The sequence below is a fragment of the Nannospalax galili genome, unplaced genomic scaffold (assembly GCF_000622305.1).
Source record: "Nannospalax galili isolate Female #2095 unplaced genomic scaffold, S.galili_v1.0 scaffold488, whole genome shotgun sequence".
Classification (NCBI taxonomy): Eukaryota; Metazoa; Chordata; class Mammalia; order Rodentia; family Spalacidae; genus Nannospalax; species Nannospalax galili.
The window spans coordinates 414,533-433,400 of NW_008360316.1; the positions used below are offsets into that span (position 1 = coordinate 414,533).

At 42.0% G+C, this 18,868-nt stretch overlaps 1 protein-coding gene across 1 annotated transcript in view; it reads left to right on the forward strand.

The window, feature by feature from the left end:
• The first annotated feature begins 625 nt into the window (after positions 1–625).
• Positions 626–18,868, forward strand: part of CUNH13orf42 (chromosome unknown C13orf42 homolog) — a 39,051-nt gene continuing 20,808 nt past the window's right edge. The window contains exon 1 of the mRNA XM_029559581.1: positions 626–1,018. Coding sequence (XP_029415441.1) covers positions 626–1,018 — 393 coding nt within the window. The remainder of the gene's footprint in view (positions 1,019–18,868) is intronic.

Consider the following 18,868-nt stretch of genomic DNA (forward strand, 5'->3'; position numbering starts at 1 on the left):
ATGCCCGCTCAGAGCTCTGCTTATCAGGGCATCTGTGAACGCCTGCCAAGGGCCCTGGCTCTGTCCATTCTGGACCACGAGGGGGACTGGATCTCACCAGAGCAACATCTGGTTCTGGTTGAAGATGTCCCCGCGAAGTAGGATTTCATTTTGGACCCAAAGAATTCAGCACTAGGCCAGCTCAGCCTTGGCAGAAAAGTTAACAACTCCAGTGAAGTGCAAGTCACACCCCGGGGAGATGGAAAAGCCCGGGGAGATGGAAAACGGAAAGGCAAGGCAAGTGCTGCGCAGGTGGGGCCGAGCCACCTTTGCCCTATCCAGCTGAGGCCTTCAATGGAAGAGCACAGAACTGCTTTGAAAGGCCAGCCAGGGCGTTTGCTTTAGACCTCGGGGCGTGCTGTCTCCTATCCTGGGACTTTGCACGACATCTTGATTATTCCATGTGAGCGTCCACCCATGAGAGAGGCGCAGGTCGCCCACCAGCGTCAGCCCGTCCTTGCTGGGATTGGAGACCTGAGCCTCCTGGGAGGCAGATGGCCCAGGGCCTGGATGTGGGCTCCTCTGCCCGCAGCTAGATCAAGTGACGGCGGCGAGTGTGGCTGGACCGTTCCCATCGAGGGAAACCATGTTCAGAAAGATCCACTCCATTCTCCACCCCGGGCCACAGGGGAAGCCGGCCGAGAGCCCTTACTACGCCCGGGCCAGCCCCACGGTCAGGCTGATCCGCAGCAGCTCCATGTACGTTGTTGGGGACCATGGTGAGAAGTTCAGCGAGTCCTTAAAGAAATACAGAAGCACAAACAGCATGGACACCAGCCTGTACTACCTGCAGCAGGAGGACCGGGCATGGATGTACTCACGCACCCAGGACTGTCTGCAGTACCTGCAGGAGCTGCTGGCCCTGCGCAAGAAGTACCTCAGCAGCCTGGGGAACTTGAAGCCCCGCCGCGTGCAGACTGCCACGTCCACCTCCTCCAAGACCTCCAAAGGAGGGCAGAAGACCCCCAGAGAGGGCAAGGTGAGTGTGGGAACTTCGCTGCAGTTCTTCCTGAGCCTGGGACACCTGCTGGGCGCCTCCTTCCCCAGGTGCCCTGAGTGGACCTGACAGGTTCCCAGCAATGAGCCGCAGTCCTGGACTGCATTTGAACGTATGCATAGTTTACTGCCTGATTTTAGAAAGGAGGTCATACTTGTGTGGTGTTTGGGTGACTGGAAACAATCTTTCCACAAATGATTGCTATTTTTATAACAATAATTGTGATCACATCTGAAAGGCCTCCAGCCAGACACAAGCTCGATTCTGGAAAGTAGGAAGAACTCATCACAGGAGGGCAAACTGAGGCTCAGCAATTTTCTCTCTCTCTCTCTCTCTCTCTCTCTCTCTCTCTGTCCTGCTGGTCATTTCATTCCATTTACTCTTCATTTCTTCAGATTTATTTTGGGTCTCGCTATATAGCCTAGCATGGCCTTGAACTTATAATCCTACCTAGGCCTCCTGAGTGCTGGAGTTAGAAGCATATGACATCATGCCTGTGGTTTAAGTGTCTTTTGTTGCATATTTCTCTCAAACATTTTCCTGATGACTGGACTAGGTACTCTGAGCAGGCCTCACTGTCCCTACAGACTCTACAAGGTCCATTAATGTTGAATGACTGATTGGACTGTTATCAAATCTCTAGGGCTTGGCCTAACCCAACAGGTTTCAACTGTCTGCATTTAATACCAGGTGGGAGCAGTTTAAGTAATCATTTTAAATAGAAAAGTGTGTCAGTACAGGGCCCTGTACAGGAGCCTTCTAGCCTGGGGTCAAGGTGCTGAGGCCCATGGCCAGTCAGCTGTGGATTTGGGGCCAGCCCATCCTCTACTGGGCCAGCTCAGACAACAGGGAGGGCTGCCAACCAACTTAATAATCATGGGGTTCTGGGCTCAGCTTAGCTGCTCACTGAGGCCAGCATGCATTTCCCCACAGATGGAGCCTGCAGTATGAGGACACAGCTGACCTCTTGTGGAGCTGAGGCTGGTAGGGGACAAAGGCAGAACGCATAGCCATGAGGCACCATGTACAGATCTCATGTTAGTGCATGTCTGTTCACACACCTGCTCGCTTAGATTTTCTGTATTCTAAGAGATATTAGGAAACAGAAATTGGTAAAGGAAAATGGACTTATTTGCATTTTGACTAGAACATGGGACAGAAAATTCTTAGATTGTCTCCCCCTTTGCTGTAGCAATGCGATAATTTTATAGAAAAGATGAAACCAAAGCCAGAAAAAAAATGCATATGTTGATTTAGCTATGGGAAAAACTGTCAGAACTGTGAGCTCTCTCCCAGGGAAATAAGTTCTTTTTCCTCTGGTTCCCTCTCGTCAGACTATTTTCACGGTCGGCACAGGATTCTTGTGGTAATTTAAAAAAGTTTTTCTATCTTTTTATTTTTGTGTGTATGAGTGTATACATTGCCTGCATGTATGTAAGTGTATTGTGCAATGCCCAAGGAAGTCGGAAGAGGGTGTCAGATCCCCTGGAACTGGAGTTAAGGATGGTTGTTAGCTACCATGTTGGGGCTGGGAATTGAACCCAGGGCATCTGCAAGAACAGCCAGTGCTCTTAACCACTGAGCCATTTCTCCAGGCACCTCTTGTAGCAATTTTAATTCTTTGGGTCCATTGCTTTAGGGTCCCTGTATTTAAGCAAGGAAGAATATTGAATGTCTTGAAGTCAAGCAGACCAAGGTTTGACTTTTCACTCTTCTATTTTCAGTGTGTGCCTTTGCCAAGTAAAGTTGACTTCTCTGGGTTTCTGTTTTGGTGGTAAAGGCACGGCTATGACGCTATCTCCTATGAGGAGCAGCACCATCCCACAGGGGTAGTACCTGGCCCATGCTGAGCGCCCCAGTGTTTATTCCCTCAGAAATGTCAGGGCCTTCCATCAACAGGCACAGACCAGCCACTGGTTTCCTTCACCTCTACAGAAAGCTGTCTGCTGGTCTGGTCTGTGAAAGAATGCAGTCAGGCTCTGGCGCTGGCAGGGCAGCTTTGTCTTCCAGGGAGACAACGGGCCACCAGGAGGGTTCCTTCCCCTGAGATGCCACAGCTTTGCTGAGGGTCAAAATTTAGGCCCTCAATGATCTTTTCTCTGTGATCCATTATAGGTTGAATTGTAATGGATCTCAAAATTTGTCTGTTGGAGACCTTGTCTCCAGCACCATGGAAGGTGATTTTATTTGGAGATAGTGTTAACAGAATTTTTAGGGTCAAAGCCTGGGCTCTGAAAATCCCAACAATATGCCAACTGATAAAAGCAGAGGAAAGAGATTTATTCATTATGGCCACAATGGGAAGGGAACAAATAAAGGGGTTGTTACGAAGTTCACAAAAAATCACCAACACCACTTTAAGAAAAGTAGTACGGTAAATTTTAATTTTCGACCGGCTGGACTGTCTATCTCGGGAGTAGACGCAGCCCTGATGATTGTCAGGTCAGAGTTTTTATAGGATTACAGAATTATTATTCAAACAGGACATCTGTGAACCAATCAGGTTTGTGCAACATAGCAGAACTTTGACTCTATTCATCAACAACCAATCATTATACAGACAAGTGATACAGTCATATAACTTGGCAATCAACTTTGTAATTTTAAAATTAGTCAACTCCCTAGCCATAACAAGTAGGTAAGAAAGCTGAAATCAGCAGTTACCGGGTGGCCATACAATAACAAGATAACAGGGTGGTCTTACGCTCTGTGTCAAGGTGACCCAAGATAGCAAGTGGATTACAGAAGTGAAAACAAGCTGGTTAGCCAGGTGTAAAATGTCTGGAATTACCACATTCCATGGTTCATGGCTAGGACAATTTCCCAAGACCCAAGGTTGCCCCCCTTTTCCTTTTGGTGTAGAGCAAAGTTGCTGCTAAAATGACTCTGAACAAAATGGAGTAACTTAGGTAAGTTTTCTGAGCCAGTTCAGGGGTCTAGTGGCCTCCAAAATCTATTTGGCGGGTACTGACATGAGGTTTAGGTTCAAAGAAAAGGCAAGAAAAGATATAAAACTAGGCAGCCCTGGTCAAGGTATAGTTCTACCCATCGCTGACCCAGTACTATCCTGGCTCTGGTCTGTCCTGCAAGGTGGTCTGATAAGTTGTCAGAACCATGTGAAATCTCTTCAAGTTCCTCCTCTGATACCAACGTCTCAACCTTTTCTTTCTCTGAGCATGAGGCTCCTGGGGGAAATTTTAACTATCTGTTTTTTGTATAAGTGTGTGTGTGTAAGTCATAAATCAAGCTCACATGTTATTCAGGAGCTTGTCTACCTTGTTTTATGAGACAAATCTCCCACTGGGCTCTGGAGCTCACCAATTAGGCTGGGCTGACTGACCAGGCATCCCTAGAGATCCTTCTATCCCCACGTTCCCAGCACTGGGATTACAAGTGCCCCATAAGCTTTAGTTGTCAACTTGACACACCTGGGCAGAGGGGGTATCAATTGAGGAATTGTCTCCATTGGATGGGCCTGTGGCTATGTCTTTATGGGCCTTTTCTTGATTATTGAGTGATGTGAAAGAGCCTATCTCACTGTGGGTGGTGTCACCCCTGGGTGGGTGGTCCTGTGTTGTATAGAAAGCAGGTTGAGCACAGGCTAGGGGAACAAGCTAATAAGCAGCACTCCTCCATGATCTGTGCTCCAAGTTCCTGCCTTGTGTTCCTGCCTTGGCTTTCCTTGATGATGGACTGTGATCTGTAAGCCGAATAAATCCTTTCCTCCCCAAGTTGGTTTTGGTCAGTATTTTTAGCACAGCAATAGCCAACTAGAACACTCAGCTTTTTACATGGGTGGTGAGGCTCAAACTTAAGTCTTCATGTTTAAGCAACAAGCACTTTATTAACTGATCCTTGAAGCCCCAGCCTGGAAAATTTTAATTCTTTGAGATACATTATTTCAACAGTCTGATAGCACAAATCAAATGTCTCTCTAAAATATCCTCTCTACTACCAGGGTTACAGTTCCTCTGCCTTTTTTTGGTTAGACTTCGGTTTTAAGGGATTTGGGGTGATGGTTGGAGTTGGTGTAAAAGTTCCTGAAATATTCATATTCTTGAAATAATTATAATGAGCAGAATAAACACCCGAGCCATGGGTAGAACATGTTCAGTTGGTGTTTGGCAACCAGGCATAAGAACCGAATCCCAGGAACTTTCTAGCTTTAGTTGCTTTTAGAGGGACTGGTTCAAGTGATCCAATTTTTGTTGCTGATTTTAAGAAAGCTTGTGTATCCCAGGCTGACCTCAAACTCAAGATCCTCCTGCTTCAGTCTCCCAAGTGCTGCAATTACTGATAAGCACCCCCATGCCCACCTGACTTCATTTTGAGTCTGACAACCCCCACTTTTGCCTCTGAACAATTTTCTTTGAAGACATTACTGATTAACCATCTGGCAGTTTGAGGTCAGCTGTCTCTCATCACTGGAATAAAGTCTGTCCCATTTAGTCTTATCTGACCTCACATTGTGGGGAGGAACAAATGAGAGCTGTCAAGGAATTAGTACCAAAAAATTCCCTTTATGGTCAGATTTTAAGCAATGAAGACGGGTAAAAGGAGTGGCTGTTAGGCCAAGGCATCCTGCATTCTGTTCTTGAATTTAATTCTGTCTGTCCTGTGGGTGATGTTCTAGTATCTCAGAGAAAAAGTTGCTCAGGTTCTTTTGTTAGAAGCTGTACTGTAGAATGTTAGTAAACACCAACCACAAAGTTTTGAAGGAGAAAACAAAACACAGCACAAGCCAATATTTAAAGAAAGCTCCTTTGAAAATTAAGTACTTGCTTATAGATATACTTCTTAAGTGACCAATGCCCAAAACCTTTGAATTACTAAATATGCCCCAGTGTTAGGGCATGCTTAATTATCTTTGTTTGAAAGAATAGCCATGCACAATTAGGAACACATGAACATAGGTTTGGGAAAGGGTAGTAAATACCACTACCAATTCTTGTTTGGAGGACATCAGTTTGGAAAGATGTCTTTCTGAGTTTTGCATCTTATAAGGCATATATAATACAAGAGGGATGTATTTATATTTAACTTATAAAGATACAAAACTAATTCATATCCTACACAGAAGGACTGCAAAGGAGACCTATATAAACTCTGCTTTTGAAGTAAAATTTGGAATCTTAGTCTGTAGCTCCCCTGCTTGACCAGTTCTCAGAAACCGAGATTAGACCAGGTGTCCCCGAGAACTTTCACTTCTCTCCTGGGAGCTTTTGGATGTTAGTGTTTGAAGTTCACACAGAGTTTAAGTATGATGAGTGCTTAAGCAGTGTAAAACACGTGGGAATTTTCCCATCATTGTAGTAAGAAAACAGCACAAGATGCCCAAGGCTGTGGCACCTGGCCCAGTAACAGACCTTCTGTGAGGCACACACAAACAGGGTGAGGGACATGACAACCTGCTCTCAATGTTCTAGAAACAGGTGTTTTACTGGTCTTCCCCTCAGCATCATGGGAGCAGACTCTCCCCTCTCAAGCCTCTACATCAACAAAGGCTGAAGAAGTATGTTAATGCTTAGTGAGCAGAGTGCTATTGTCCTTAAAGGACAAAGGGAGTGGCTACATTTGGCTTAGCAAGAAGATAGGTCTGTAAGCATTATCAAAATACTTTAGATTTTTTACAAATGTAGGGAGCAGAGTTAGTGACAGACAGACCATTACTGATGGACAAGAGTATCCCGTCAGTACACTAGCACAGTATTTTTTAGTCAGAGAAAATAGATGTAGACTAGGGTTTCAAATAGCAAAGCTGTCCAAATGGCAGAGTTCTTAAAATATGAATGATAGTGATTAAAAATAGCAGAAATGTTAAAAGAATTTCATTGATCATTTTTATATTGAAAATCCAGATAAAAGTTGGTGAGATGGTTCATTAGGTAAAGGTGATTGCCACCAAGGCTGAAGACCTGAGTTTGATCCCCAGAATCCTTAGGTGATTGCCACCAAGGCTGAAGACCTGAGTTTGATCCCCAGAATCCTTATGGTGGAAGAAGACCAACTCCTGCAAGTTGTCCTCTGATCTTCATGTGTACCCTATGACATATGTGTGTACATGGGGGCACACACACATACTAAATAAACATGGTAAAAATCCAGATATAATACATATAAAACAGAAGAGAGTACTTACCAGTCATATTACATGTGTTAAACTTACATGCCCTTAATTCTGCAAACTTATGCATAATCTATACATAAAGTTTAGACACACAGTTTTAGGCATTTCTAGTCACAAATAATACTGTACTAAAATCATCTTAATGTCATTTATAAAGTGATCATTTAAAAGACTTTAAAATAGATACTTAAGCAAACCTTAACTTTATTAAGATTCACTTTTCTAAGTAGTTCAAAGCCTGGCAAGACCAAATTATCTTTTATTATTATTTTTAAAATTATGTGTCTGTGCCTCTGAGTGTGTGTGTGTGTGTGTGTGTGTGTGTGTGTGTGTGTGTTGGGGGGGTGTATGTGCATGTAAGTAGAGGTGTCTGTGGAGGCCAGAGACATCCTGGAGCTGGAGTCACAGGCAGTTGTAAGCCACCTGATATGGGTGCTGGGAACCAAACTCAGGTCCTCTGCATGGTCAATGTGCTCTCTTAACCTCTGAGCCATCTCTTCAGCCTTGAGGTAATTACCCTAATAAAGCACAAAATTTTGTCCTCTGATCAAGTTCTTTTTAATCAGTGTTACTAAGAGAAAAACAATATATTTTTCAAATTTAAAAGAAACATTTTATTTTTATCGAATAAACCGCAAACAATGGCACTCAGACCACAGTCTCCTTATCAAAGGACACAGATGTTCAACACTGCTGCGGAATCACTGGAACTGAGAGCAACAAACCTTCTGTGCTTACTTGTAAGAGCACCGATCACACTTTGTTTCAGGGGTTCTATCCACTGGTGTGGTTGAGCTATCTGGGGCCACACCCTTAAAGAAAACTGACTCTCCCTTTCCCAGAAATCATCAGTTGTCAATAGTTCCTCAGCTAGGAGTGAAGGTTTGTGGGCTTCTCCCCCCTTCCATGCTGGAATGTTGACTGACTATGCTGGCATCCATAGCTGCTGTGAGTTCATGAATGCAGTGGTCCTGGTATGTCCCTATGACACTATTTCACTTTGGTTCTCTATGATCTCTGGCTCTTACAATATTTCCACCCCCCTCTTCCATGATAGTCCCTGAGCTTGTGGGGTTGTTGATATCAGAACAATATTTTTAATAAAGCTTTGTTGCTTTAGACATAGAGAATTAGGTCTTAGTTTTATATTGGTGCATTAAATTGTGTGTGTGTGTGTGTGTGTGTGTGTGTATGTGTGTGTGTGTGTGTGTGGTATATGTGTGTGATACATGCACAGCAGTGTGTGACTGTATGTACCTAAGCACATGCATGTGGAGGATGAAAAAGGATGTTGAATGTCTTCCTCCATTGTTTTCCATATTGTTGCTTCAAGATGGGATCTGTCACAGAACTGGAAGCTTGCCAATTCAGCTAGGGTGACTGGCTGGTGAGCTCCTAGGATCTGCCTGTCTCTAGCCCCCTATTCTGAGGTAGGTGTTATGAATTCAAACTCAGGTCCTCAGGCTTGCCCGACAAATAGTTTACACACTGAGCCATCTCCCTTAGCCCTGGCTCATTAAATTTTGATCTTAGATAAATTTGAAGTTTCAAATATCTTTCATAATTTTTTTGAAAATAGCCATCAATGACTCCATTAGTTACCTTTCTTTTACTGTGATAAAATACTCTGACCAAAAGCAACTGAAAGGATTCATTTAGGTTTGTAGTTCCAGGGGTATGGGCCCCATAACGATGGGGAAGGCAGGAGAAGGAAGCTGGGTAATCACTTTTGATCTGCACACAGGAAGCAGAGAGAGAGAACAGAAGTGGGGCAAAGCTATAAACCTTCAAAGTCCACCCCCAGTGATGTACTTTCTCTAGTAAGGCTCTACCTCTTAAAGGTATAGCCATAACCATAACCTCTATAACCTCCCCAAATAGTGCCATCAACTGGGGAGCATATATTAAAATACATGCATCTATAGGAGACATTTCTCATTCAAATCACTACATTTGTCCCCTTGGTACCCATAGATTCATGGTCATATCATGATATAAAATGCATGTAGTCCAACCTCGAAGGTCTGTATAGCTTCTACAGCCTTAACGCTGTTCAAAAGTCCAAAGTCCAGTCTCTTATGAGATTCCGAGCAATCTCTGTGACCTGAAAAATCAAAAGAAAAATTATATACTTCCAACGTACAATGGCACAGAACCACATTTCCATCCCCAAAAGGAGGAATAGAAACATAGTAGGGAAAGAGTGGACCAAAGTAAGACTGAAACCCAGCCAGGCAAACTCAAAACCCTGTAGCTCCATGCCCAGTAGCTGAGGTTTTATTTCTAAAGGGCTTAGATGTCTCCTCCCCTCTAGCTTTGATACCTGAAAAATACATCTCTGTCTTGGGCTGGTTCTACATCATGTATGCAGCTCTCCTAGGTAGATTTCTTATGGCTTTGGCATCTCTAGCATATTGGGGTCCCCACTGAAACCCAGGTTTCACATTTATAACTTCATGCAATGGCTTCTCAGGGCCTCCATACAGGGACTCTGGCCCTGCCACACCCCACCTGGCCTCAGTGACTCTCTGAGAAAGAAGTTACAACCCCTTGAATCTTGTATCTTTCATGCCTCCAAAGCCAGTACTATGTGGATAACACTGCCAAGTTTGGTTGCCAGTCTGGGGTGGACCCTCACTGAACCAAATTACAGCAGCCTTTGTATATAGTTATTTTCTAGGAGCAGGAAACCCCTGAGAGACTTATTTTTGCTAGTTGGAGGCTTAGCTAGGTTGGATTTTGTCCTTGGAGAGCTTTTCCTATCTTTCCAATATGGAGCAGGAAGCTTTTCTTTAATGGAGCTAATCTCCTTAACAATTGCATGATATCTTTCAGCACACACCTGGGCTGCTACTTTAAGATTCCTAGCATTCTTTTCCTCTTCAGACTTACATTTTTCATTTCTTTCTTCCTCATTTGTTCCTTCTCATTGTAGAGCTGTAAAGGTACTAAGTCTAAGACTTAATGTGATACTGTCTTAAATTTCCTCAGCCAAAGAAATTAGTTCATTACTTTTAAATTGAGGTTCAGGCAAGTTCTTAGGCCACTGGAAGAAAGCAATCAGATTCTTTGCCACATATCACAGAAATGGCCTGTAACTCAGTTGCTGATAGTGCTCTTGTTCCCCTCTGAAACCTCATGAGCAAGGTCTGCACTTTCCACACTACTCTCAGCACGACTGGTCCAGGCTCCTTCTAAGATGGTCCATTAAACTCTGCATACAGCATCCAAGCACTTTTCTAGTCCAACATTCCAAAGTCTTCTACATTCCTCCAGAAAACAGCATGGTCATGTTCTTTGCAGCAACAACTCCGCTTCTGGTACCAATTTCGGTGTTATTTTTCTATTGCTGTGATAAAATGCTCTGACCAAAAGCAACATAAAGAAGAGGTTTTTTTTTTTTTTGGTTTACAGTTCCATCAGACTGAGGTCCATAACAATGGGGAGGGCATGGCATACCAGCAGGAGCAGGAATCTAGATGATCATGTTTCATCCACACACAGGAAGCAGAGAGAGAATAGAAGTGGGGAAAAACTTCAAAGCCTCAAAGCCTATCTCTAATGGTGTTCTTCCTCCATCAAGGCTCTACTTCCCTAAAGGTTCTATAATTTCCCCAAACAGCATCACCAACTGGAGACCAAGTGTTCAAATACATGAACACATGGGGAGACATTTTTCATTAAAACCACCACAATGGCTATAAACAGATATTACCTAGTACCTAGTATCTTAGATGTGTGATAGCCCTATTTAACCAGGGCTCTAAAATCATTAGAAGCTTTCAGTCTAAAGAGAAATTTAAATGAGTCATAACTCTGTTGAAAACCTAACAAAATTAACATAAAATATTGATATTTATCTTTCAAAAATCTTACTAAAATAGATCAATATTCTATGAAAGACTAATTGTTTTGAATATAAAGCATTTTAGAACCTTATTTTAAAAAATTTAATTAACATTATGGTTAACCTAATTACATACAAATCCTTTAAGATTTATTTTTCTGTAAGCCTCATAAACATATATCTGTACTTCAAAGTAAGAATGACATTCATAGATATAATAATTGAATATTCATTAGTTATACATAAAAAATAAACAAAATTTCAAATAACATTTTATCCTCTTGTATCTGTCAGTCTTATTTATATAGCATTATACTGTATATTTTATAAGAACTTTTTCTGTTCCAAACATAAGTATCTAATGATCTAATGAAAATAGAGATTATAAGAGTCTAAATCCAACTTTATCTTTTTGTGAATGATATTAGCTTTCTCTTTATAATTAAAATTTTCAAAAATATTTTAGTTATTATTTTTATTTTATGTGTATGAGTGTTTTGCCTGCATGTGTGTAAGTGCACCCATGTTATGCAGTGGCCAGGGAGGTCAGAAGAGGGCGTCAGATCCCCTGGAACTGGAGTTATGGACGGTTGTTAGCCACCATGTGGGTGCTGGGAATCAAACCCAGGTCCTTTGCAAGAGCAACCAGTGCTCTGAACCACTGAGCCATCTCTCCAGTCCCCTCGTGATAATTTTATAATGCATATATATACCAAATTAAAATAAAAATAGCTCATCTCATAACATTACTTATAACAAAATGTATTATCTTTTTATCAATGACTTGATGTTGAAAGACAACTTTATCACCCCAGTTGAGAAATCAGCCCATCTCAATATGGACAAAATATATGTGCAGTTTATATAGAGCAAAGCCCAGACCCCACACGAGTGTCTACATATAGGCCAGTCCTTTACCATTTTACCTTTTAAATTTATATTTGAAGTTTGCCAAGCAAAAAGCAGCTTCGAACTTTTCCTGAGAACTTAGTGTTAGCATATTTTATCAATTTCATTACCTTTAAATTAAGGGTATTACCTTTTTATTTTTTGGTAAGACTTAATTGTTGCCCTTTACATGCCAGGTGCACGCCTTTGATCCCAGCATTCAGGAGACAGAGGCAGGTAGATCTCTGTGACATGGAAGCCTGCCTGGTATACAAACCAAGTGCCACACAAGCTGAGCCTACAGAGAGACCCTGTCTCAGAAAGACAAAAAAAAAAAAGTTTGCCCAGATTCTTGCTCAGTTTCTGTGGACTGGATTCTTCTCTAATTCCCATTACAAAAAGAAAATGAGAAAACCGAACATAAAGATACACACACACACACACACACACACACACACGCACGCACATACACACACCATTTTATATGTATCACAACCTTGATTTAAAAATCTCATATTTATCAATTGTATATATGAGTTGTTCTCATTGGTTTTCTGTTGCTGTGATAAAACAATGACCAAAACCAAACTTGGGAGGAAAGCATTTATTTCATCTTACAAGTCACAGTCCATCATCAAGGGAAGCCAAGTCAGGCACTTAAGGCAGGAACTGAAGCAGAGACCATGGAGGAATGCTACTGACTGACTTGCTTATCTGACTTGCTCAACTACCTTTCTTTTAGAGTCCTGGACCACCTACCCAGTATTAACACCACCCATAGTAGTACCACATCGATCATCACAACTCCTTTGAATAGCTAGGTTTGTGGTACATCCTATAATCCCAGCACTACGGGGGCTGAAGCAGAATTGCCAGTCAGGGCCAGCCAGGGCTATGGAGTAAGTCCAGGCTGGCTTGGGTTGTATGACTATAACTGACTCAAAGACAAAGGAACAAAATGTAATCCTTTACAGATATCACTCACTCTATAGAAAACTATGAAAAGTAAAAAGGCCTGCTGTTTCTACCCATCCCCCCACAAAGAAGAGGATTGGGAAGCCAAGTGTTCGCTCTGTGGCTTGTTCTGACCTCCCTCTGATTCCATGCGCCTTCCTATAAGCTGCAGCCCAACTCCTGCTGGGAAGGCCCTGGGGTGTTCAGAACTCAGTTTTCTCTCCTCATAATCATCACTTGTCCCAATTTGGTTAAAATTGTACAGTTCCATTTTGATCATTCAGAGTCTTAAATTCTTCTCTTTTGTTTGAACTCTCTCACTGTGGTTTCTCTTCTAGCAATCTTTTTTTATCACCCTTAACATGAACACTTTGGCATCTTCTCCATTTCATGTGCTGCAGCAGCCTGTTCCTTAGCCAGGGCCTGTAATGTCAGCACTTCGGCTTTTAATAAGAAACTCGTGATCTGTATATCCTTAAGTTCTTCCACTTTACTTGTTAAGTGAGCATATCCATTGGCTAAGGGATCTTCAGCCTGTTTTATCTGCTTGTCCTTTTCTGCAATCACTTTACGTAATTCTGCTGGAACTGAAGTAGAGGTCTGGGCTGCTATCTGGGAAAGGAATTGGTGAATCTGAGTTTTCAGAGCTTCATTTTGTTCCTAACTATCCCAAACTTGAATTTGTAGAGACTTTTGTTCACTCCTCTTTGCTCTGATTTCATTAACTGCCTTAGCCTTTGCTCTGACTGCTGTTTGGACACCATGGTGTCTGGAAGTTCACTATGCAGACTCTGTACCTCATTTCCTTGGGCCCCAAATTTGCTCTGTAAGTCTTGCTACGCCGCCTTGTGCTCTGCTGTTCTCTTCCTGATGATGTAGCTCTGGACGTCTTCCCACCTTCTCTCAGCTTCTTGTAGTTGAACCTTCAGCTGGGTGACTGCCTGCTCAGCACTCTTCTTCTAGACTTCCCAGGATAAAATAAATGTAATATTTTACCTTATTTTGCCCAATTAATTGTTGAGAAGATCAAAGTGGTAAAGACAACATGAATTTAACGTTTTAATACTGATGTTGTACACTGCTTTACTTAACATTTTGGGAAGTAACTACCTCAGTCATTAACTCAGAAAACACTCTTTTGTTGCTAATGTAATTGGTTTTCATAATGGCGGTCAGCAAATAAAAGGATGCTTATTATTCAAAATTTTTTTTATAGCTTTGATTCACATACATAAAGCTCATCCTCTGAAGTGTCCAAGGCAGTGGTGCTGAGATATTTTTAATTATCTAACCTTAACCACTAACTACATATATAATATTTTCATCACCATTTCAGCTTTGCATATGGATGGTAAAATAAACATAACAATGCTTACCATTCTCAACATGGCCCTAATAGTTCCTTAAGTGACTGTTTTTTAGTGTTCTCAAATTATAGGTAGTATTGTGTACTACAGTTAGTATATCTTTAAGAAGCTAAGTGTTTTCTTTGAATTATTTCATATCAATTCTTTTGAAAAGTAGAGATGGGACTGGGGAGATAGCTCAGAGCCCTTCTTCTGCAAGCATGAGGACCCGAGTTTGAATTCCCAGCACCCACATAAAAAGTCAGGCATGGCTACACATTCCTATAACTCTGGCATGACTGCAGGGAGGGGCCAAGTACAGACAAGTGGATTTGGACAGCTTGCTGGTCAATCAACATAGCAAACAAAAGAGTAAGTTTTTATGGGTCTGTAGAGACGGTTCAATTCATAAGAGCACTGGCTGCTCTTGCAGAGGACCCGGTTTCAATTCCCAGCACTCACATGACAGCTGACAACCCTCCATAACTTCAGTTGCAGGAGAATCCAATGATTTCTTCTGACCTCTGTGGGCATTGCATGACACAGGTGTACTTAACATACATACAGGCAATATACTCATATACATAAAATAAAAACAAAAATAAATAAAAATAAATAAAAAATTAAAAATGAATACAAAGAGAGTAACCTTTGGATTCAGTGAGAGATCCTGTCCCAAGGCAATAGAGGAAGGTACCTGATGTCCTGCTCCGGCCTCCACATGCATAAACATGCATAAGCATAGGTGCACACATACCACATACACGCGAAGAAGAACTTCTAGGCCCAGAGCTCAGACTGGCTGGGGGAGGCCATATGAAGAGGGTCTAACTCCTGTAGAGCCCCATGGTTTGGGTTGGATGCTATCCAAGTCAGAGTTCCTGGTCACCTACTACAATCAGAAGAAAGCTCATTAATTCTTCCCCGGATCTTCTAGTTCTGAGCAGCTTGGCTTGCTGATGTGTGCCTGAATGAATGAGCTAAAAGATGTATGTATACCCCTCTGTGTCACCTGACTAAATGAAGCCACCTGCTATGATGGTTTTAAGAGAACCAGCTGAACTCTGGAGAACTCTAAAAGTGATTGATCACCAGTTGAACTCTAGAGAAAGACTCCAAAGGCAATTTATTTTTATTTAAAATAGGTTTGTTGTAGCAATACTTAGCTTTCAGAATGGTTTTCTGGTTGAGGCCATGTAGTCCTTCATAAGAAAAGGCCATGTGATCAGCAAACAGAAGACTCTTTCTCCTCAATGGCAGCAGTCTGAATGCAATTTACTTCAGAAGATTCAAAATCATCTGAAGATAAATTGAAAAAGTGTTGGGAAGCAGTTTCTGGATCTGGTTTGACTAAGGGGAATTAGTTTTCAGGTCTGTTAGGGGAGTTTCTGTGAACATGGTATCAAAACGCAGATTTTCTGTGAGTTACTAGGAGGTGTGTGTGAATTAGGGGGACTCTTGGCCCATATCTGGTTTGTAGAGTTGAAAAGCAGCACAAATTCAATATGAGCTGTAAAGAAGGCTCCGTTATACTTGGCAGAGCTCTCTGCAAGATGGCAGACAGTGAAACCACGATTAATAACAGAGCATGTGGTAACATAGCTGTCAGTCAAGCCAGAGGAGTGGAATTGCATTTCCCAACCTACTCATGCACAAGCTGTTTGCTCTGCCTGGAAACAATATCCACTCCTCTCCTTGCCTCTCTTTCTTAAGTGTTTCTCCAGGCAGCCTTTCCTTACATCCTCTTCCCAACTCCTTGGACTCCCTTCCTCCAGTGTGCGGTCTACTTCAGAATTCACACTGAACTGGAATTGTCTGTTGGTTTACTTGTCGCTGCTGACTGTGAGCTCACTGAGCTCAGACTGCATGGAGTGCAGGCTTCTAGGTCTTACTGGTCTCTTTAACTTCAGTCTGTAGCGTAGTTCCAGGCACATGGTAACTGCTCATTAAACCAACAGCATGAATGTAAAAGGAGGCAACTGTCACAAAGCTTGGTGGAAGATCCAGAAAAGTCATAGGTCAGTGGCTTTGATGAGAAGAGACTGACTTTGCCTTTCAACATTTGTTTATTTATTTATTTAGTGTGTGTGTGTGTGTGTGAGAGAGAGAGAGAGAGAGAGAGAGAGAGAGACAGACAGACAGACAGACAAACACAGGTGGAAGTCAGAGGACAACTTGCAGGAGTCAGTTCTGTCCTTCCACCATATTAGTCCTGGGGATCGAACTTAGGTCATCTTGTCTGGTGGCAGTGCTTGAACCCACTAAGCCATATCACCAGCCCAGTCTTTTAACGGGTAGAATGTAGCTTAAATTTAGTAATATGTAATCATGTCCTCATGATCAAAATATTCAGTGCATAATTGCCCAGAGCCCATCATTAAAAGAATATCTTTTAGCTGTTATTATTTTTTTTAATTTTTGGATTTATTTATTTTTATTTTATGTGTATGAGTATATTGCCTGCATATATACAAGTGCATCTGTGTTGTGCAGTGCCTGCAGAGAACAGAAGAGGGCGTTGGATCCCCTGGAACTGCAGCCACAGACAGCTGCCAGCCGCCATGTGGGTGCTAGGATTCAAACCCAGATCCTCTGCAAGAACAGCCAGTGTTCCCAACCCCTGAGCCATCTCTCTAGTCCCATTATCTGTTATCATTTTTTGTGTGTGATAAAAAAGGTATAATTTCTCATTAGTTGAAATGTATAGAACACAAGAATTATAAGGAAAAAAATAAAAGGAATCCGCCATTGAGAGATAGCCACTAGATAATTTCTAGCTGTATGTTTTGCCAATCATTTCCCTCTGTATTTACATGCATGTATATTAGAGTTGCAAAAATGATGGGTACTTTGTTTGTTTGTTTGTTTTGTTAGTTTTTTTTTGTTTTTGAGATGGAGTCTTGCTAAGTTGCCTAGGCTGGTCTTGAACACCTAAGCTCAGGCTATTCTGTCTGAGCTAGGAGCAGCTGGGAGCAAAGGACTTGAGTCACTATATCAGGCTTGGTACACACTTATACTGAAAAATGTTTTTATTCGAAACTGAAATTTAATTTCCAACCTGTCTTTTTATTTGGTAAATCTGACAAACCTTAATAAGCATGTACGTATATTAACTAGTTTTCACAGACAAATGGTTTTCATTAACTAATTTTTATAAATGAAGAATTTAAAGGCAAAATTTTGAAAACTCATTTTAAACAATTATTAACCATTATAAATAAGTGTATCTTATATTTATGTATGATCTATAAGGCATGCATTTATTAATTTGTGAGGTGTTTTGGGTTTTTTTTTCTTTTTTGAGTCAGAGTCTCACTCTGGAGCCCAGGCTGCCCTGGAACACCCGGCAACTCTCCCGCCTCGGCCTCCCAAGTGCTGGAGTCTATCAGATATTTTAAATACATTTTATTTGTTATTTTAATTTTACGTGTATAAGTGTATTGCCTGAACGTATGTGAGTGCACTGTGTCATCAAATGCTGTGGAGGTCAGAAGAGGGTGTTGGATTCCCCTGGAACTGGAGTTAAGGACAGTTCGTAGCTGCCATGTGGGTGCTGGGAATCAAACCCGGGTCCTCTGCAAGAGCGGTTAGTGTTCTTAACCACTGAGCTATCTCTCCAGTCCTCAGGTATTTTAAAATAGAGATTCCTAAACTGGTGATTCATTGGTCAGAGATCCAAGGTCACTAGTTTTAAGTCTTCACAAGTAGGATATTACAAAACAGCTACTTGTCTTAATTGCTGTTTCACTTGAATTTATCTTCTCAAATCCTTAGGTTCTCCAAGGAGTGCCTTTGTGTGGTAATCAGGTGACAGATGACTTAAGGTATTCTCTAGATACCTGGAAGAGTTGCAGAAAAGACCAAGGCAGGGTGAAGTGTTTGGGACCTTGTCCCAATACTCAGCCTCTCAGGAGGGAAGCTGATTTGCCCTTCACAGTACATTTACCTGTGTTCATGATTTTCTTTATAATAAACTTTATAGTAATAACAAGCATGTTTCCTCCAGGCCTGTGAGCCATGGGACCTGTTTATAGCTAGTCTATTAGAAGCACAGAGAAAAATGGAGGAGGGTCTTGGGGGCTGAGCCCTCCCCCTGTGGGATCTGATGCTCACTCCAGGTAGAGAGTGTCAGAGCTGAACTGATTTGAAGTCTGAGGACCTCACTGTTGTTGACTGAGAGTTCATGTTTTCCCTGTTACAATGTTGCTTTCCAGCAGCATTTTGCCAATTTCCACTTTTCATCAGCAGTGGATTAAAATAGTCCTTATTTCATTTTTGTCAACACCAAGTACTGTCCTTAACTTAAAACATTTTGCCTATTTGATATACACATTGCATTGTTTGAATGTACTGCTCATTGTTGCTTGAGTGAAAAATGGCTTTTGAAGATATTAATTCATTTTGTCAGTTAGGCTTCTAAAAGTGGCAAATGTTGGGCCAGTGTCATACCTGGGTGCATGATTTGCCAAAAACATCTCATGGAAGAGGTGTGAGATCACTGGACTGTGTAAAGCTGCAGAGAGTGTGAACAGCGTGCAACACGAGCCATGCACACAGTGAAGAACAGGAGCATGGGAAAGCATGTCTAGCTGTCTGTAGCCATTAGTGAAAACCTTAAAGAGAAGGGACACAGGAGCTGACCCTCTAGGCTGGGGAGGGACACAGACAGG